Below are 21242 nucleotides of genomic sequence, written 5' to 3' on the forward strand. Positions count from 1 at the left end.
ATTTCACTTGGTGTTGCTGGGAGGGACCTTGTGGAAAAGTAATATCCGTGCCATGGCATCTATTCCCATGTTGAAAGAGTTGCAGGTTCTCTCTCGTTTATTAGCCGCCTCCAATAAAAGATGCAAATTTTTATTTTTATATTTTATTTTGTTTTTATTTCTTGTTTCGACCTAATTCATGGTCCATTCCATTTTCCACTAAAAGCAATTTGCAATTTCTTGCATGCATATTTATGCCATCATGTATTATTGCTCAAGAGGAATCTTATTGACACACTTATAATCATATATACTCTGTGTTTGGTTGTGCATGTAGTATAAGTTGGATGATACTAATTAATTTGAATGTGCTTCAAAATTGTGTAGTTAAGCTGCTTGAAGAATCGTCACGTAGGATTGAACAATGGGATTCCACTTGCAAAAACTCTGTTTAAGTTCTGGTTACTGTAGTGAACAGTAATATATCATTATTTAGTAAGAAGTGTTAGTGCAAATTTGGAATTATGTGAGCTACTCATAGTAAGCAATCCGCTTTTTCCAAGATTTGGGAGAATTTTTATTTTTTATTCGTTTTATCTATGCATATCCTGAACTTTGCTCCTGTGACAGAACAAACCTGCTTGTGAGCTGGGATTAAAAAGAGAAAAAAAAAAAAAAATCATTTTCAATAGCCAAAGGAATAAGAATAAGCCTCTGCCTCAAAGCCGATTGAGACCATAAAGCCAGAACAAAATAGGAACCCTCTTTCCTTTACAGTCCATCATCATCATCATCATGATATTTGAAAGAGAGAGAGCTAAAGAATCACCTCATGATCAAGCAGGAGAGTATACGTAAAGCTTTATAAGATTCTTCTATCATTAACTTCAGGCCTAGATGTTCTTTTGCAATATTAATTTTTTGTGTTGGAGCGGATTTTTTTATGCAAGTATATATATAAATATATATATATATATAGTGAATTTTACAGTGCGAAACGATTCTGTGCGGACCGCCTCAAAGACTATGGTTTATGAAGAAACCGTTATCAATATTCGTCTTTGTATGATAATATTGACGATTATTTTTTTAAAATCGCCGTCACTATTGAGGTCCGTATGATAAAAATATGCAGACGTCTGCACCATATACGGTTATATATATATATATATTATATCTGTTTTACAATAATTTGCAGAGACTGTTTTCTTGAAACATGTAGAGGAAAAGATCTATAATCTTTCCTGGAAGAAAAAGCAGTCAAGCAAGAAACAAATCATTGTCATTGAAAAGAAATTTGGCCCTACCATATATCATTGGCCACAGGAAGAACGGGCATCATTGTTTATTATGGTTAAGATCGAACCTTATCATTTGCTTTATTAGAGAATATCATGTTAGTATTAGAAAACCACTATAAATACCTACCATCATGCATTTAGGTACTCAACCTTATCTGCTAGCTACTACAAGCTTCTACTTATTACAGTTTGAGAGCTTAATTGTTTCTTCTTGGTAAGGTGGATATTGGGTCAGGATTGGGTAATCTGCATCCTGAGGTTTAGATCATTGGTACATAGATTCTTTTTGTATCTAATCCTTGGGTTGCAGATTACCTCCTCCTCACTGCAATGCAGGAAATTTTGTTGATTAAAGAAATAATAAACTAGAAATAGACTGCTTGATGCTCCTTTTTCTTCTATTTGTTTCTTTTTTATTCTATTTAATTTTTTTTATTATTATTATTTTTGGTTGTTGTCTCTCTGTTTCATTTTCCGGTCAATAGGAACCCAAGAAACCAAGCTGTTGCGTATTCAGGTCATTATCACTGATATCACGACTCATGATTCAGGCCATGCAGAGGAGGAGCATCTCTTGCTTGCGTACTGCAGAGGAAGATGATTTTTGCACTACTTTTACAGCATTTCTTGCTTGCTTACTGCAGAGGAGGATGATTTTTGCACTAGTTTTACATATATGCTTGGGCTATTGAATAGTATGATTTTTGAAGTGATCGCCAAACTTTGAAGGGATTGTCTGTTTCTACTTGCCATGTATTAGTTGATTATTGAAATTTCAGATATATTTTTTTTCCTTCTGTATATTAAGTTGAGATGTTGGATATGAGAAATCTTCTGCTGAACCAAATCAAAATGTCACTAATAACTTTTCAACTTGTGCAACGTTCCTTTAATCCATAATTCTAAACAATTTTTATTTCCTTCAGATTCTAACAAATTTTCTTGGTGAGAGATTGAGATTCTTGCTTTTGATGTTATTACAGTAGTACATGAAAAGATAGGATTTTCATGAATCGTTTTTATTAGATTTCTGCAAAACTCCAACGGCCTCTTCCCTGCTTTCTGTGAAGTCCTTTCCGTCCTTGAAGATGAGAAACTCCATCATCTCCACGCGAAAGAAAATGAAACTTCCACATAAATGTGTAATGCAGGATCCAAAGTCTTTACCCACCACGCAGTGCCATGCTGATCCATAAGCTTCATCAAGTTTCTGCTTTTGCAAATTGAAATTCCATTAGCTAAAAGATTGTGTGTGTGTGTGTGTGTGTGTAAACAGGCAATTAGCTCTTTCCCTTCAGTGATTCATTTGGCACATTTTGCCTCCCAAAACTACAAAACCCTCAAATTGCCTCATAAAACCACAGTTTTATTGCCAGTCTTAATATAAAATTTGAAGAAAATTAACAATACACACAACTTACACAGTGTTTTTTATTAATATTTTCTGCTCGATTGAGAAGAAAATATTAGTTTAAAAGGATAACATCGATTTTTATAGTTCAGAGGTAAAATGCAAGATGCGTAATAGTTTAAATGTTATTAATTCTGAAAGATAAAATTCCATAACTAGTAGATTTTATAACTATAGAAGTTCAAATCGTAACGATTTGGGATTATTTGCTTGGTTTTTCTTCAATTCTAATTATGAATTATGAATTTAATAGATTATATGTATTCACTTTATCAAATCAATTTTTTAAAACATTATTAAATTCAAATAAAATACCTATGATTAAATATTTTCAATGTTAAAAAAAAAAAAAAAAAAAGCTTACACAAGGAGGAAAAAAAAGAAAAAAAGAAAAAAAAGAGAACAAATAGAGATCCAGGTCAAGCATAAGATAAATAGAAAAGAATATTTGATAAATCAAGTATCTACACATTGCCCCATAAACCATTTAGACTGAGTCTTCTCCCTAGGTCAGTGGTGGAGAATCTCCATCTATACAATAAACATTGTCTCCTAAATGGTAGTCTCGTGGTGATTCCATGGCCTCTCATACGAGAGTTCTTGGTTCATATCTATAATCCCAAATCAACAACATTCCAATTTGATATCATATGGTATATGATCCATCCATTTAATGTTTAAAATAATGTTTTAGGGGTTAATTGGCCAATCCATTTAAGATTTTTGGGATCCTATTTTAGTTATTTATCAACACAGTTTGAAGGGCAATTTAGTACTATTGAAAACTTAAAACTTTGATGTTGCATCTCATTATTGGTTTGCTACAATGAAAATAAAAAAGGGGTTTTAGAAGTTATCATTTTTAAAATTTTACAATTTAAATTTTTAACTTTTAAAATTATCAATTTAGCTTTTTAATTTTTAAATTTGTTACAATTGATTTAATGTTAATTTTTCACGAATTCTACTACAAGTTTTTAAACTAATTATTGCTATTGTGTAGCTAAATTAGATATTGAATCAATATAAAACAAATTAAAAATTAAAAACTTAAATTATTAATTTTAAAAATTAAAAATTTAAATTGTAAAATTTTATAAATCAAAAGAATCAAAGTGCTATTAAACTATGAAAAAGTGGAAGATACAATGATTAATACCTTGTTTCGGATCAGCCAGTATCACTGGAGCAAAATGAAGCAAATACAATCCAAAAGCATATTTTGACGAAGTATATTTGGAGACAAAAAGTTGAAGGTCGAATATATATTCTAGTTTACTCTAGTTTACTCTAGTTTATTATATTTACTTTATTTTCTCTTTGTCCTAAGCTAGATTCACTCTATACAGCTTTAAATCTAGTTTAAATCCTGCTCCCAAAAACTATCAGACAAAAAAGAAAGAAAAGACAAAAAGATCAGAATCACCAAGCTGAACCTTAATTTATATATAATCATATAAATATGATAGATCCTTGAAGGCTTGAAATCATCAATGATTTCGTCTTTGTTCCAATAAAAATGCCTTTTTCTTTTTCTTTTTTTCTTTTTTCTTATATAAGTTTTTAAAAAGCAAATTTGGGACCTAAAGTGGGTAGCAACTAGTGAAAGATTTGCTTCATATCTGTTTAATTCAATTTGAAACAATTAATATCCCCCTTTTTGGAATAACTCCTAGTAGTACTATATATTCCTTGCTGCAAAGTTAGCGTTTGGATCTTTCTTTCCCTGCATTTGCTTTTTGAAAAGGAACATACTTTTCTGGTTTGATGAACAAAAACAGAAAATATCAAAGGAAAGATCTTGCTATGTTTTATATATAGTACTTCTGGGAAAGGTAATTTTCATACTTAAAAAAAAAAAAAAAAAAAGCATCCCCATATAACAAAATAGATGTTATTATATATATATATATATATATATGAATATAGTAAAAAATCATCTAATTCCTGATTTATTACTACTGGTAATAAATTATGATGATGCTCAGTATAAATTGTCCGATGATGCCTAATAGAATATTTAGAGAGTTAAAAAAAGAGAACCTGTTTGATAAAATGAGCAATGGATTGGCAGTCGGATACTTCATGCAAATCAAGAGCCTTGTAAGCCAACTCCATGACATGGTTCTGCATAGCTTCTGACATGTCAGTTTCGCGAACTACAGCTTTTCCTTCCAACATCTTTTGCAAAATATTTTGAGAAGTAGATGGACTACACTACAGAACACCTTCTAAGTTACATATATATATATATATATATAAACAGAGAAAATTCAAAAAAAAAAAAAAAAAAAACTATATGGAAAATAAATAACGGGATTTAGGTGGTGGAGGTTTTAAGCCCTGAATTTAGATATTTTTGTGCTTCCAAGTCTTAACTTGTCCATGCCTTTTGCCGTTCATAGAATTGAAGTTTGTATGCATTAGAAACAGTTAAAATCAGAACAGTTGTAAAAGAAAATATCTATGTTTGGGCGTGATAATTATGTGTGGGTACGGCTTTCACAAACTGTTACATATTCCAATAAAAAACTTTGGAGTATAGTAATGTTAAATGCAAAGTCTGTAATATTATTGGTAAACAAATTTTTTTCAGAAGATTTGCAACCACAGTTTTTTGGTTGATATATACTTTGTTTGTTTGTTTGTAAGTGGTCCATATAGTTACATGAGCATGACCAAATATGTTACACGAAGCTACAAGGTTTCGAATCTTTAGGTCTTGTGGGTGGTAGTGTTTTTCAAATACAGTCCATTCATCTTTCTAACAAACAAAATTAATTACCAAAAAATATAAATAAATCTTTTTTAAATTTTTTTTTTTATCATAAATTATATGAAGCTTTAGTTTTCACGTGACCACCGTTTCTGCTTTCAGTATATACTTGATAGCTGGTCATGAAGCAAATGTTGCAGTGCAGACAACAAGTTTAAAGTTCGTGAAAAGCAATTAATAGTACACAATTTGAATTTTCAAGCCCAACTATGATTTCCAAAATATTTGCACCATGAATGATACTAATATGATGACCAATTTTTCCCTTATAGTATATAAAAATTAAGTGGATTTTTTTAAAAAAAAAATAAAATAAAATTTGTTCATGTTCTTAAAAGAAACTAAAAATCTTTTGAAAGGCAAAGGCAAAGGCATATCAAAATATTGAAGAGAATACTTCTTAGATTCAAAGAATATGTGTAAAAAAATAAAAGAGAAAAAGTGACTGAAAAATTTTCATTAATGTTTCCAAATAATTAGTTTTTGGGTTTTACATAATATGCCCAGTTGACAAAAGATTGTTTTGTAAAAGAATTAAAGAAGCCCTAAAAAATCTAGTCAGGCTACAAATTATTACATGATATTAACAATTATTTTTTTTCTCTCCTTCATCAAGAACCAACCCAAAAGAGAAAAGTTTCTCTTCCCAAGCCCCTATGAGGATTTTAATTTCTAAAATCCAAAACTAGAAAACGCCTAGTTTTCACTTTTTCCAAAGGCTCTTCCTTAAAAAATAAAATATCTAATTTCCCTAAAAGAAAAAAGAAAATTCCTGTAACTTTTTTTTTTTTTTTTGGTCCCCTCTAAAACCAAGAAGAAGAAACGTAAAAAGGGTTCCTATAACTTATACCGAAAATGCCCTTAATGGGAAATTCCACTCCGTGATCTGAGCAAGAAAACACTGAGTTCTTGACTCGCGCACTCGTCCGGGTTGATCAGGTGGAACGACTCCGAGTCAGCACTTCCCACCACGTGCTCGTAGTTAGATCTCATGTACATAATCTCCTCCGAATCCGACTCCGACGACCCGAACCCAGTAGGAATGACTCCGACTCCGACCGTCGTCGATTGCATGGTCTTGAGCATCAACCGGACACGGTCGCTCGCTTTTCTCTTCGCGGCGAAACCGAGCCTCCTCGCATTGCAGTAGACGGTCCAGACCGGGACGGACCGGAGAGGGCAAGAAGCGAGCTCGGGCCGATCGCACTCGAGGGCGATGCGGACTAGTCCGAAGTGCATCTCGTTGACGAGTTGGTGAGTCAACAACGGCAACTCGAGGAGGAGGAAGGGTTTAGTGGAGAGGCGGTCGTGCTGGACGCAGAACCAGACGTGGCCACGGCGGTGGCCGAAGATGGTGCCAATGACCATGGTCTTGGAAGGGCGGGGAGGGGCGGCGGAGATGGTGGTGGTGGTGGGAGAAGAAGATTGGGAATCTTGGTGGTTTTCTTGGGAAATGGGTGTTTGTTGGGGTTTTGTTGGGGGGTCTTGTGGGTAATCGTCTCGTAGCGAGGTGCTGAGGCGTTTCTTTGGACGGTGGGTTGGAATGGTGGTTGATGTTGTGGTGGTGGTGGAGGTGGGGAAGAAGCAGGGCGTGAGGAATCGACGGAGGGCATCGATCTTGGTCATGGTTTATTTGGTTATGGTGGGTAGTGGTGATGGGAAAAAAAAAAAAAAAAAAAAAAAAAAAAACAATGACAGAGAAATTGAGAAGGAGAAGAGCCTTTTTGGGAATTTGGAAAATACACTATTTGGGTGGGTTTATATGTATATATAGAGAGAGAGAGAGTTGGCGCGGGAAAGTAATATAGCCGTTGAAAATTTTGCCCTTCGGTTTAAATGTTTTTCATTGGGTTTAGTGTGGGGGCCATGAGATTTATTTATTATTATTATTATTTTTTTGCCTCCAATCATATTTATCCTTCATGCCACGCTGGAATTTCTCTTTACGTTGACTTACAACTTTGAAGTCTCTGTTGGTTTGAATCTCCGTTTTATGGGCATTTTTGTAAGTTGATTTTGGGCCTTAAGCAGTTTCAATGCATTATTTTAAAATGGCTATCTTATTCACTATGCAGAAGAACAAAAGACTACTTAGCAAAAACAAACAAACAAACATGAAAATAGGATGGTAGACCAAAATTCATGCGAAAATGGTTTTAGGGCATGGAGACATTGATGGGAAATGGCCTATCAGACAATTTTTGCCATCTGTATTTCTCATTCATTGTCCCCTTCATTCACGTGTAGATGGGTTTCACAAGTAGTCATTCGGAGTAAAAATTAAATATATATATATATATATATATATTATTTGGAATTTATGACTCCAAGAGTAGTAGTGATGAGTATTATACTTATCAAGGAAAGAATGCAACGATTAACTGTGCAATGTGTGTAGAAGCCAGACCACAACATTGAGAATGTAAATGCATTGCAAATGCAGCACCAGATTGGCCACAACTCATGTATCGTTTCCCTTCAAAAAACCCCAAATATAATTCTATACCATATTTATTTGCAAGTCCTTTTTCTTTAAATAAAATTAAATAAAATAATTTTCTACCGGTGTCAATTGGCACATAAATCTCCCATTCAAATAAATAAGGACAATACTTACCTTCATACCAATATGTAAACACTCTTCTTTACTCCGATAAAATGTTAAAAGTTTTATTTACGTATATATATTATGTAATGGGTCCATAACATGTAATAATTAATAATTAAATATGGTTATAGAATATGTGGGCCGTTCAAACTAATTTTAATTGGCTATAATATTTGAATTGATTTATGACAATAATACCGCATGAAGTAAAGAGAAGTGACTACAAAAAGCATTTTCTAATAATTATATATTTAAGTTATGAGACATTAGGAATTCCCAACATAAGATGGAATACTTGTCGATTTAATTAGGCAAATGTCAACCTTTAACTCTTGTTATACGTGTGTCTATTTTTTTTATTTTTTTTTAAATTACAAATTATTCTAAATCCCATTTTTTATTTTTTTAAATTGTAAATTATCCCAAATCCGATCTTCATGACTTGAACTCATGATCTTATGGCATAGTTAGATTTGCTTAACTACTGTAGCTATCTTTTTTGTCATACGTGTGTCAATTTAAGTAGGCAAATGTTAACCTTTAACCCTTGTTATATGTAGTTTTCCAAAATAAGGTGGGTCGGTATTATTATGTTCTTAACATATCTAAATTGCATTATGTACCCGATGACTTTTGGGGAAAAAACACTTAAAGACAGATGAAGAAAAGGGCAAAAGATGATCAATAATGCGAGCCAAGGAAATCAGGAGTACAATACTAATGTGGAAGACTATCCAATTAATGATCTAATCCTAGCAACATAATACACCTTTTCCCCAATAAAAGGACGAGATACTTGGTTATTCACTGCTTGTAAATCTTACAAGCAAAAAATCCAAAACACATAAACACGAAACATCACTTGAAGTTTCCATGGATGACTAACACTCCATTTCTATGGCTAAACTAGAGCACCTCTCAATTATATAAGGAGGTAAACACATAGTTATTGACAACCACTCCGTTTAGCCCAATCCACAAACTGCATACCACCGAAAACATTGTTAGAGAATCGCACACCAATGGTGAAAGCATAAGCTACAGGTGGATATTGTTTCGCCAATGGTGACCCTTCAACCAAGCGTTCCAGTCCATTGATAATCTGGTACCTGGTGTTGGAAGACACTCCAAGGAAAACACCTGCAGGTTTGAGAGGAAAAGATAAACATGTTAGCAATATGAAAGCCCGAACTTAGAACTATTCTCTGAATAGTGGTTATTAAGGATTTGAAGCTGAGAGAATCAGGGCCCTTTTTTTTCTCTAAAAGCCAGTTATTAACAGTTAATGTACGAATTCTTAACTGTTAACATCGAGACTGAAAAAAAAAAAAAAAAAAGAGAGATATCTCAGGTCGTCAGAAGATCCATGCAATTACAATGGAAATTAAGAAGACCAACACATGATGAAGATTGACAAAACTGCATAAACTGTAAAAGTTTCAAATAAAAAAAATCTATATGGAAGTCCTAGTTAAGCAACAGAGAAGCATTTTGCCATCATTTATGCATAGCCTTAATCTTCGATAACAGATTTAGTCCAGAACAAATAAGGCTAAAAGACCACTACCGGACAGCTTCAAACGTGAAACCATGATCTCAGGTAGATCAATGGCATTATAAGAGCTATAGTTTGACGGATGCACTACAACCATTTATGTCCATTTTCTATAACGGTGAAAGGTAATCTAATCACAAACACAAATTGTGGAGAAAGTACAGCTTAAAGTGTTATATCATATAATCATATGTATATATGTATAACCCTATATGGAAGTAAAACAACACATAACTAGCATGAACAGTTTATTTATATGCAGTCCACACTAAAACTTGTTCCATGATAATAAATTCTAATAGGGTGACGAAGCTTGACAATCCATTGAAAATCAATAATGAAGTAGGGCATACCCCATAGTACTGCACTCTTCACTAGGGGTGGCACAGGTATATCGTCTTCTGATTTCCTTATCCTCCTGTAATCAGAAACCAAAAATGGTGAGAAACCATTCACATCAATAAAACACAAGTCAGTGTTCATGGTGATTTGTAAAATTGAAAAATGCATTTAGCATATAATTTGAAAGAGTATTTAACTATAAACATAGAAAAGAGAAAAGTACCATATCATTGAAGAAGAGAAAAAAGTTGGTGAAAACATTGATCATTTTTCCCCCCTAAGAAACTGGTTTATAATTAAGTAATTGATGTTTGGTTGACTTGTTTTTAAAACAACAAAAAAAAAAAAAAAAACACTTGCCGGTCTGGTTATTATTAGCATCAGATAAAAGTAAAGGATATGTCTAGATAGGACTGTACCGCTTGGCAATCATTATTAAGTTTGTGATGCCTTGGCCGATAATTCCACATGCAAAGCCAACTGATCCGTATAAGACACCCTGGAAAGGAAAGAGCATATTAACAATATAAAGGATAGGGAAACAATAATTTTAGCTACATATGACTAGCTCTTACCTTATAAAAATATGTTGCAATTCGCTGTTGTATAGAAAATTTATATCCTGAACCTTCGGCTTCAAAAACACTGTACAAGATGGACAACTCTTAAGAGTTAATACACTATCCATTATATTTGCCGGTTTGCAGATGAGATTGCAGCCAACAAGTACAATTATCATATTATATTACTATGAAAGGTAAAATTCACTACTAATCCAAATATATGAAGAAATTTTCTATAGAAGAAAACAATTGACTATAGTTCTTAGCAAGAGCCAATAACCTGCTAGGAAGAGCTCCACAAGCATGCTGTATTCGTCCAAGTAGCCCATTTGATAAAGCTGGTTTCCCAATCCGAGCATAAGGTGCCAACATACCAACCAAAGCAACATTAACAGCCACCCCAACCAAAAGATCTGCAGCATACAACTCAAATTCTGCCCAGAAATCTTTCCCCCTCTGTTGAACTTCCGCCAATGTAGCACATACTGAATCAATGACTATCTGCATCACATGACAACAATGATGATAATAGTTAGATGGGCTAACCTGGGAATGTCAATGCCATATCAAAAATGCTCAATTTTATGATAATTGAGAGATTCCTTTTTTAAAAAATAAATAAATAAATATATATATATATATATATATATAGGCTATTTTGTACCCATAAAACATAACCAAAACAAAGAAAACAATAACTGGCCACCAATCTGAAGAATGTTGACGTCATATAGGGTTCAAAAAGCCTTTACAACAGCTTCCTTATGTTCAGTTTTTCAAGTTCTTCACCTTAATTTTAGGAGTTTGCCAAGTAGGTGCCGACATATAAGATAAATAATCGCACAAAAATAACAGAGATGATTTATAGCCTCTAGCCCCGTTAAATTGTGAATCATAGCAACTACCAGATGACAACTACTTTCATGCCATCTCCAATATTTAATTAGAGATTAAAGAGTATATCTATTGAAGCTCAACAAACCTCTGTTCCAATTTTGAAAAGAAAGGATGGATCAGCCAACATTCGGTTGCGGAGCATAGAGCACGACTTCATTCCAAAGCCTAAAGGCCAAGGCGCCCCCTAAATTTTAATTATTCGAAAAAAAGAAATAATCTATTACATCATCAGTAAAAGAACAAAACGCTCACTAAACCACAGTGGCAGATAGGAAAACACTGAATAACAAAAGGTATTCACCAGCAAATCCAAGTATCTGAGAAGAAGCAATTTACGAATTCCGACACTCTTAGCCGCATCTAACATATCAGAGGGAAGACTGGCCCCTCGTGCTGTTGTCTCCCTCATAACCTCTTCATAATTCAAAAGTGGCCCATATTCATCTTCTTCATTTTCATTCCCATTTTCATCGCCACCACCATTTCCACCCCCACCACCACCACCATTTGGTGGTTTCCCATAGCCACCATTACCATTACCATCACCACCACCACCACTACCAATTTGGGAATTTCTCATTACCACCATACTACTCTGTTTGCTGCTAATAGAGACATGTCTAAAGCTAATTTTCCCACGAAATAGTGGCAAAGATGCCTCCTTTACATTATTTCCATACCCAACACTATCAAATAACAAGTTCTTCTTTGAAATTACCTCGTTTCGAAAAATCCCAACATTTGAAAATCCAAAGCTCGATGAACAACCCGCCATTTGCCTCCAAAAAAATGTCAAATTTTTTTCACCGAATGAATGTAGAGATCAAGCAAAGTCGACAAATTAATACGAAACTATCACACCAATAAGGGGGAAAAAATAAAAAAATAAAAAAAGGAAAAGAAAAAAAAAAATCAATGCAAGCAAATCAAAAAGGCTAAAGAAGTTAAACCCTTGGAGACGAAGTCGAAGTATGAAAAATAGGTGTCTTTGCGAGGTTCAAAGGGTTGCATTCAACTTTGGGTTTTTAGTCTGTATACTTTCCAGGCGACAGGCGAGAGGCTCTTTTACTGAAAAAGGTTGATTGAAAAGTGAGAAAATGAGTAAAAGGAATAATAGACAACTTGTTTGACCAGTGAGGAAAAAAAAAAAAAAATGTTGAAGGTTTAAGCGAGCGGAGGCGGCAGACTCGGAAAAAAATAGGGTTCATAATATAATTTGTCCATTTGCGCAACTATGTATGTTTGCAGGTCTTTTTTGTTATTATTATTATTTTTTTATAACATATATATATATATATATATGTATATATATATTTAATAAAATATTATATACACTCTTTCCTATACACAGACAAAATACACATATATATATATACGTATAAAGTTTTTTTTTGAAACATACGTATAAAGTTTTAGATATATACAAATTAACAACTATGTTATGCTTTAATTATGCATGCTTATCTTTCGAATTTTGAGTGATAAATGTATTTATGTCGATTAGATTAGATATGTGACGCTTCTTTTTTGAGATTTTTCCCAAAAAAAAAAAAAACTGAAGAATAAATTTGTTTAGGGAGACAGAAATGAATGATAGTACATGTAGACTAATAAAATTAAAAATTGTAATATAAAGGTTAAAGAAGAAATTTTATAAAAACATTATCTGTTATTGTATTTTTCCATAATAATATCTACTTACACTACTACAAAATATATATATTTTTTTTTGTATGGAATCCACCATAAAATATAAAAACCCAAACTGGTTTTTTGTTTGTTTGTTTTTCGTTTTTTTGTTTTTGCATGGACATATATCAAATTGGAAAAAGAAGACTTTTCGACACAACCAGGACATGGGATTAAAAAGAGATTATTGTTTTTTGGTTTTTTTTTTTTGTTTTTTTGTGTTTTTTTTTTTTTTTCCTTCTTTTTGGTAAATAACAGAGACCCCTAGTTATTAACCCTTTTTTTTTTTTTTTTTTTCCAATGAAAGAACTTGTTATTGACAAGTCAGGTCAGGAGCCAAAACAAATATTTAGATTACTTCGCTGTATAACTCCTAGCCTCTGGTGAATTACCAAAACAAAAAACTCCTCAGCTTATGGGGAAAAAAAGCATCAAATAATGAGAACCAATATGCACATTTCATTCTTTAAATAACAGAATTGTACAACAACCCACTCAGGATACAAGTCCTGCCAACTTCCCATCTTCTTCCCAATCACTCAAAGAATAGCTGTACAAACAAATAATTATACACAATAACACATGGCAAAGTCATCAATCAACAGGTTGCTAATATCTTGGCTTGTTAAGGAGGGCATTGTTGATCCCCACTTCTCAAAATAGCCAACCGCCGTGACCTTGAGTAATCTTGCCTGTTATTAAGTAAGTCGATGTATGATCGGAGCCTATACCGGTCTGAGTTAGTTAGCGAAAATGGAGGGTTGAGAATGAGGGATGGTGCTTCCACCAAAAGGAAAACTAACAAACGAACAGCTTTTGAATACAATGCTGTTGCACTTTCCATATTACCCATAAGCTCATCAACCTGCCAAAGCATTAAATGAGTCAGTACATTGCCAAAATTGATAATGTTCTTCATAGATTTCCTTTATTATGCTATAAGTTGAGTAAGATCTTTACATAAAGGTAATTTGACGTTACTATCTTACCGGTAAATTAATTTAGTGCTTTTTTACGAGCAATAACAAACACAAGCAAGATAGTATATTCTATGAACCATAGCTATCAATGAGAGCTTAAAGAAATACCAACAAAACACTCGCACTTATATTTGCTATCCATGGTCAAATGTACCGCGGATAAATGCCATACTAATGAAATTTAATTTAGAGTGATAAAAAAAGATAACAAAAAGTCGAGGCATTTTTTGATAAATCAGAAAGTCAAGGCATTGCGAACTAGTTCACAGCACTGCATTAATTTAAACAAATATAGGGATGGTCCCATATGTGATGGGAGAGAAGGATATACTCACACCACCATTTCTTCCAAAAGCAAGAGCAGATTGAAATATTGTTTCCATTGCATCTGGCATTTCTATAATTCCTATAACCACAACAAAGAAACTGGTTAAAAATCTTATGAATGGTAAAAATGAAATGACAAATATGCTTATGCTGATTTGATATATTGATAATGGTTTAAGAAAAGGGGGATGTAATCCTGTCAATTGATATAAAATTATAATTCATATCATCCTACTATTACATGAATGAGTACATACCTGGCTCAACAACCTTAGCAAGTTCCTCAGCATGCTCAACTTCCCTGAGAAATTCTCTCTCAATCTGAGAGGACAGATCCCGAGGTCCTTGTTCATCAAGGCATTCCATTGCTTCTGGACTACTGCACTTCTTGCTGTTGCTCCTCCTAAATCTTGTAGTCTCTTGGTTTGGACTTCCTTCCATAGCTGAGGCAGCCTGTGTATGACATATGTGCAGTGCTTGTTTCCAAATAGCAAGAATTACAAGCTGAATTGAGAATGCTTCTAGCTGTCTCCCTGCCTCAATCTGTTAAGAGAACAGACAACAGCAAACATTACAAAATAGACAAACAGATTCAATCACACCAGAGGATGGCAATGCAAACAAACAGAGGCACTCCTAAACTGTTCAAGCTTAGCTAGGTTTGGGGTTGCCTCCACACCATTCATTTCATATTAAAGCTAAGCACATGCCTAGGTATAAATTTTTTACTAATTGAGCTCGTGTTTAATCATAGGTATCTTTATTTCAAGAGTTTGCAAACCTCTATTAATGTAGAATTGTATTCATCTTTATTCAAACATTATTAAAAAGCTAGGCTAAATTGACTCACAAGCTGAAGTTAAAGGCTTCCAGCCCAACGAGGTTCGTGAGTCAAAGTAAAGAGACCCAAACCAACCTCCAGCTGCTTGAATCTGCTCATTCAAACTAATATTGTGCTTAAGATGAGCTTGAACAAGTAAGCATCCAGTAGTGGGCATGTCATGGTATACCTTTTCATTAACTAATTCTGTGATGGCAGATGCACACTTCTGCAAAGAGTTGATCCTTGTCATGCAGTGTTTTGATGGTTGCTCCAAAGTATCTACTACATCCACTGATCCTTGTGAAGTCCCTGGAGCAGAGCTCCGACTTTCCAAGCTTCCTATGTGACATATATTACTATTAGCAGCACCTGTGATTGGCATGGGGGCACTTGACATGGTGACAAGAGATGCTCTGGAGGGACTCTGTGATTTATATGGAAAATGGCTTGGCTTGGAAGCACTGGTTGAGGAATACGATGTGTCAATAGGAGGTCCAGAGACAAGAACATAATCTTGATCAATTAACTCTAGTGAATCCACAACTGCAGATACATGTAGATAAAAAATTTATGCTCTGTTAAGACATTTCTGAATCTAAAAAGACCATAAATTGAAATGATAAGGAATAGGATTCTTGGAACCTCGTGATTGAGAATTCACTGGTTTCCGGTCCATTGACTTCAAAGGATCTGCAAGACTTCTATCTGATGGTCTGTGGCTGTCCAACCTAAGAGTAGAATTTTCTTTACGTGTGGCAGTACCATATCTGAGTGTGGAATCAACGTTATTAGAAGTAGTAGGTGGTGCTTCCGGCCTATCAGCTCTAGAATCAAGAGAAAATCCATAAGTAGACTTCATCGAGAACCTCCTTCTTAAAGAGGGACTCCCCTCAGGACCACTTGAATCATCATCAAAAATGAAAGGTAGGCAATCCTCTTGAGAACTTTCTTCCATGTTCCTTACAGGGTTGCATTCTGACAAAGGAAATCCTTCCACCATTCTAGATGATCGCCTACTCCTGCATGCCGAAAAAATAATTTCTCACCTCCACAACTGAAAAAACATCTCAACTTTAAACCATGAAAAGTGGAAGTAATGCCTTTTTTACCTCAAAGAGTCATCTGGTTGCTCATGAGAGAGAAACTGATGGTTAAAAAACTCTTCGAAGGTTAAGCGTTCCACTGCAAGTGAAATGGTAAAGAGAAGTATCATAGGTACTCAGTTAAACCAATTGGGAGATCAGTAAAAGCTTCTATGGCTCTCTTGTATCATTCCTTAAATAATTTATCTTCAGTAAATAATAGTTTGTCATCAGTAGAATACAGCACATAATAATGCTAAATAACTGCTTATTTAAACTTCAAACCATAAACTTAAATTGGCATTTCTCATGCTCCATGTGGTTTGCATAATAAGTTATGAATATATAAATTGTTAGAATTCTTACATTTAATTGGAAGGAAGATTATATTATATAAGTTCATCAAATTCAAAACAACTGATTGGTAACTACAATTACGTGGATATAAGGAGGTTATGAATTACAAAAGTAACAAGGAAAATTATGATACAGAATGTAAATAGACAAACTATATCTTCACCAAGAACTTCGGCAATTAATAATCAACCACAGGGATCTCAACTACAATCCAAAATTCCAAATAAACTCTATAAGTGAATTGCTAAACTAACTATCTCAAACACAGCAATAGGAGTACATCATTCACTGATACCCTTTTAGCCTAACTAGGATGTACATACCACACAGATTTTATATAATCAACCAATCATATAAGTTAAAGAAAGCAAGTGGCGATGTACAACCCACCAGGATTACGGCGCAACAATTTTTGGCACAAATCTTTGCACTCAGAACTCAAGTCATTGCTATCAGAAGGGAAATGTAGTTCAGTAGATTTCACAATGTTCTGGAGCAACTGTACAACACATGAGAAAAATTAATATTTATATAAATACTAAGGCATGAAACATGAAAAATTAAACCAGGTTGAGAACTGCTTTTAAGGCATGCTTGAAGTAGTTAGTTCTGAAGCACCATGAAGTATGAATTCAAATTTGCAAAAATAAAGGAAATAGAGAAAGGCAAATTTTGGGAATCAAACCTGTATTTGGTTGTTTCCATTGAATGGGGTTTTCCCAGTAACAAGCTGAAATAAAATTGCACCAACACTCCAGAGATCTGCCTGCGTATTCAGTTCCAAGGTTAATAGGAAGACAACATATGGAATATCTCATGGATGCTCACTAAACGTAAAGAGCGATTGTCACCTTTGCATCATACTTCTGAAGTTGCATTATCTCTGGAGCCATGTAAAGTGGCGAACCACACAAAGTTTCTGCAAGGCCACGAGGTTGCAGAGATCTATCATAAGAAAAATGGTTAGGATATTAAAATTTAAGGATCTACGGGAAAGCATCCCCATAATTTAAACAATATTAGGCATAATTAAAATTTAATGAAAACATAATTAGATCTATTAGTTTTAAAAGTGAGAAAGATTTTGCTAGGCATCCCTCAAAGATTTATAAAAAATTGAATTAACTAAAAAAAAGATAAAAACAAACGTTCATAAATATTAGAAGGGAAAGAAAACATGTTGATCGTACCTTGCAAATCCAAAATCTGCAATCTTCAAGACTGAATTTTTTTCTTTAGAGGAAAGCAGGAGATTCTGTTCCAAGAATGATATGTGTTACAAGTAGGACAAGATACCAAACATATCTTTCTGCACTAACAAGATTATTTGACATCAAACAACACATTGTCCAACTCTAGCCCATCGGCCTATTATGTTATTCATATGTATCAATCTAAATTTGAACCAACTATCAGACAACTTCTTAGCCTTCTATACATTGCCAAGTTTATGCTCAATTATACCTAATATATCTTTCTGCACTTACAAAATTATATGACATCAAACAACACAGCTACCACTTCAACCCCATCAGCCTATTATGTTATTCATTTGTATTAGTCTAAATCTGTCCCACTATTATATAACTTTCTAGCCTTCTATGTATTTCTGAGTATATGCTCAACTATACTTAAACATCATCCAGCAATACAAGTTCTTATATGTCTGTGATTGCAAGTCATACACTCACACAAAAGGGATAAATTTTGGCATAGCAAGGACAAGCAAACCTGTGGTTTTAGATCTCGATGTATAAGATTATTTTCACGAAGAATTTGTAGACCAGCCGCTGTAAGCCACAATTACTCTAATATTAATACATGTCTGTCTTATTAGTGAAAACAAATTAGTAAAAGTGAAGAAGGAAAATAAGGATGTGTGCGACAAACCTAGCTGCTGCATGAAGTGCTTTGCAACTGCTTCTGGTGCTCTTCCATGGCGTTGTATATACATTGAAAGATCACCACCTTTGCAGTACTCCAATACAAGATGTATCTTGCCAGGAACCTATATCAAGTGAATGGTAAGAGAAAAAGATGACTATTCTCTCCTCCCCCACCAAGAAAAACAAATTCTTCTATGCACATGTAACCATCCAAACTAGGACTTTTCCAGTGCAAATAAGACAAGAGAAACTTTGCAGAATCTGATGACTCCTGATACTAGGCTGAGAAATATCTTAAGAGTGGAATACAGGGTATCATGTGGAACTAAAACAGGTACTATGTGAAAGCATTACTAGGACGCTTATGGGTGAAAAAGAGAATTAATGCAACTAAGCAAAAGAATTTGAGCTCAACCCCAATTTAAAAGACAAAACAGCGCTGCACCAGGTACAATGTATATGCAAATATATATTTATTCATATATGTATATATGTAGCCAGTCTCTAGTGGGGATGCTAAGCTGAGGATATCGTTGGGTTGCAAATTTTACAACATCCCGCCACATGTTGCGGGTTATGCATCCTCACAGGAGCCGAACTGCATATATATATATATATATATATAGAGAGAGAGAGAGAGAGAGAGATAATTTCGATCTCCTAAATGTGCATGTGGATGATATGGAGGTTATTGTGAGCTATACATACAGAAAGTATCATTCATTTTGCTTTAATCTTGACATGTACATTGAAATTATATAATCAATTACCCCAAAAAAATAAAAAATTGAAATTACATAATCCAAAATAGCCAAGGTCTCCAGTAACTAACAGTGCAGTTAATTTTTCTAAGGTAAGAGTAAAATAGTTTTCTTGAATATTGGGTACAGGATGGTTAAAACCCATTTCAGTATTTCACTTTATTCCTTCTCCTTTTCTACATTTCTTCTTAACCAAACAAAGCCTTAAGCTTTTATATCTCTCCTCATAATCAAAACTACAAAATATCCTTATTTCAGTGCACAGTAAATATTCCCAGGAAAGTTTCTACATTTTATGTAAAATAATCCAAAATACTCAGAGCTAAACGCAATTGACAAATTTTTTCACCAAGTTGCAGCAAAAGCAAAGACTCTTCTAAATTTTCCAGTCAACAAAACAACTATAGCGAAAGGTTGAAGTAATCAACTTTGATTACAACTTCCTATTTATGATGACCAAGTAAGTCAAAAATTACAAAAAGTTCCAAACAAATTATTTTCCTTTCCACTTGTCTGAATTTTCTCGACAACCAAACAAAAAATTCAACAGCAACTAGAAAAAAAAAAAAAATGTAGAATTACATAACGAACCTCTATAATATCGTGCAAGCGAATAATATTAGGATGGTTAATCCTCTTCAAGATAAAGATCTCGGACATTAAACTATCCTGCAACTTCTTATTTAGCCGCCCCATGGCGATCTCTTTGATCGCCACCTCGGTCCCATGGACTCTGTGCCGCGCGTGCCAAACCACCGAGAACGAACCCGACCCGATTTGCTTGCCCACATGATAATCACCAACCACCCTGCCTCTCCCGGAGGACACCTGAGCCATTTGCCTAACACCTTTTTCTGAAGGAAAACAAAAAAAAAAAAAAAACCAAAAAACCAAAAAACAAAAACAACCCTAGAATCCGAACCCGAGGAAGAAGCTCCGAATTCCCAAAATCCAAGCTCGAGTACTAACTCGCCGGACTTAGATATCGGATCCTCCGGATATTCGACCCAAAAAGAATGATTGAAAAACTAAATTCGGTCGAATTGAGGAGTTAAAGAGAAAGAGAGAGACAGAGAGAGATAGAGAGAGAGAATAAAAAGATTAATGAATTTTTGTTTAACGTGAGCGAGAGCTTAAAATTATCATCTTGGTTTTAAATAATAATAATAATAATAATGAAATCATTTTGTTTGGATTTTGGTAATTAATTGGAAATAATTAAAAATTAGTGAATTTTTTTTTTAAATATTAATATGATTAGGGAGATAAGAGAGTCTACAGAGAAGAAGGGATAAAAAGGGTAGGAGAAGATAACAAGCTGAGGCAGAGTAGAGGTAATTTTAGCGTGTGGTTGAGTCTATTGTAAGTCATTGGGGCGTTCATTTGATGTGGTGGCACTTTCTAATTGGTTTAAAAAAATATCTTCGGGTTTGAGGTTGGTGATGATGGAATAGGACCAGCGCTACTAGTGTGGCTTTTTGATACGTGTCAATATTTTATTGGTCTTTCAATAGCTGAGATTGTTTTGCTTGCTCTTTTTTCTTTTTTTTTATATTGTACTTTCCTGCTTAATTAAATGACAATTATTATCGTAATTTTTGGTGAATGAATGACAATTATTATCGTATGAAAAGGTTGTTCATCTTAAATAAAAAAATCTTACAAATTTGGGTAACTTTGCATGGGACACGTCACACATATATGCCAAATGAGACTCTAATAATTAGCACCAACAAAAAAATTGTAGTATAAAAATTGTAATTAAATTTTTAATATGCTTTATTTATCATTATTGTTGTTGTTATTATTATGTCGTATCAAGATTCATTATCTATTATTTCAGTAAAGTAATTTATAATTATTATTTGTCAAGTGAAAGAAGTTTTGAACCTTTTGCTGAAAGTA

General features: G+C 33.9%; 4 protein-coding genes and 1 long non-coding RNA gene across 6 annotated transcripts; 1 reads left to right on the forward strand and 4 right to left on the reverse strand.

The window, feature by feature from the left end:
* Positions 1–1346: 1346 nt before the first annotated feature.
* Positions 1347–2062, forward strand: LOC125419053 (uncharacterized). Its single transcript, XR_007238039.2, has 2 exons — positions 1347–1494; positions 1766–2062. It is a non-coding gene; the product is annotated as an uncharacterized LOC125419053 (long non-coding RNA).
* A 53-nt stretch (positions 2063–2115) lies between these two features.
* Positions 2116–4959, reverse strand: LOC107430656 (uncharacterized). The gene is made up of 2 exons (XM_016041522.4): positions 4735–4959; positions 2116–2490 (listed from the first exon to the last, which is right to left on the reverse strand). The coding sequence occupies exons 1-2, from the start codon at positions 4870–4872 to the stop codon at positions 2287–2289; spliced, it is 342 nt and encodes a 113-aa protein (XP_015897008.1). The 5' UTR covers positions 4873–4959; the 3' UTR covers positions 2116–2286.
* Positions 4960–5970: 1011 nt separating this feature from the next.
* On the reverse strand, positions 5971–7121 carry LOC107430657 (protein MIZU-KUSSEI 1). The gene has a single exon (XM_016041523.4). It carries the CDS (start codon positions 7091–7093, stop codon positions 6329–6331), a length of 765 nt encoding a protein of 254 aa, XP_015897009.2. The 5' UTR covers positions 7094–7121; the 3' UTR covers positions 5971–6328.
* A 1613-nt stretch (positions 7122–8734) lies between these two features.
* LOC107430652 (protein RETICULATA, chloroplastic) lies at positions 8735–12654 on the reverse strand. Its single transcript, XM_016041520.4, has 7 exons — positions 11734–12654; positions 11518–11616; positions 10816–11036; positions 10548–10617; positions 10392–10471; positions 9984–10048; positions 8735–9215 (listed from the first exon to the last, which is right to left on the reverse strand). The coding sequence occupies exons 1-7, from the start codon at positions 12205–12207 to the stop codon at positions 9022–9024; spliced, it is 1203 nt and encodes a 400-aa protein (XP_015897006.2). The 5' UTR covers positions 12208–12654; the 3' UTR covers positions 8735–9021.
* A 903-nt stretch (positions 12655–13557) lies between these two features.
* LOC107430659 (serine/threonine-protein kinase ATG1c) lies at positions 13558–20605 on the reverse strand. 2 transcript variants are annotated; one of them, XM_016041526.4, is made up of 13 exons: positions 19929–20605; positions 18581–18698; positions 18422–18480; positions 17881–17945; positions 17542–17635; positions 17376–17456; positions 17081–17189; positions 16361–16433; positions 15894–16270; positions 15439–15794; positions 14686–14971; positions 14437–14507; positions 13558–13986 (listed from the first exon to the last, which is right to left on the reverse strand). In XM_016041526.4, exons 1-13 carry the CDS (start codon positions 20172–20174, stop codon positions 13747–13749), a joined length of 2175 nt encoding a protein of 724 aa, XP_015897012.3. In that variant the 5' UTR covers positions 20175–20605; the 3' UTR covers positions 13558–13746. The 2 variants fall into 2 exon arrangements, with proteins under 2 accessions (XP_015897012.3, XP_024934982.3); XM_025079214.3 differs by lacking the exons at positions 18581–18698; positions 19929–20605 and having other exon boundaries at positions 17542–17609; positions 18422–18479.
* Positions 20606–21242: the final 637 nt, after the last annotated feature.

Source organism: Ziziphus jujuba, chromosome 6 (assembly GCF_031755915.1).
Source record: "Ziziphus jujuba cultivar Dongzao chromosome 6, ASM3175591v1".
In the NCBI taxonomy this organism is placed as follows: Eukaryota; Viridiplantae; Streptophyta; class Magnoliopsida; order Rosales; family Rhamnaceae; genus Ziziphus; species Ziziphus jujuba.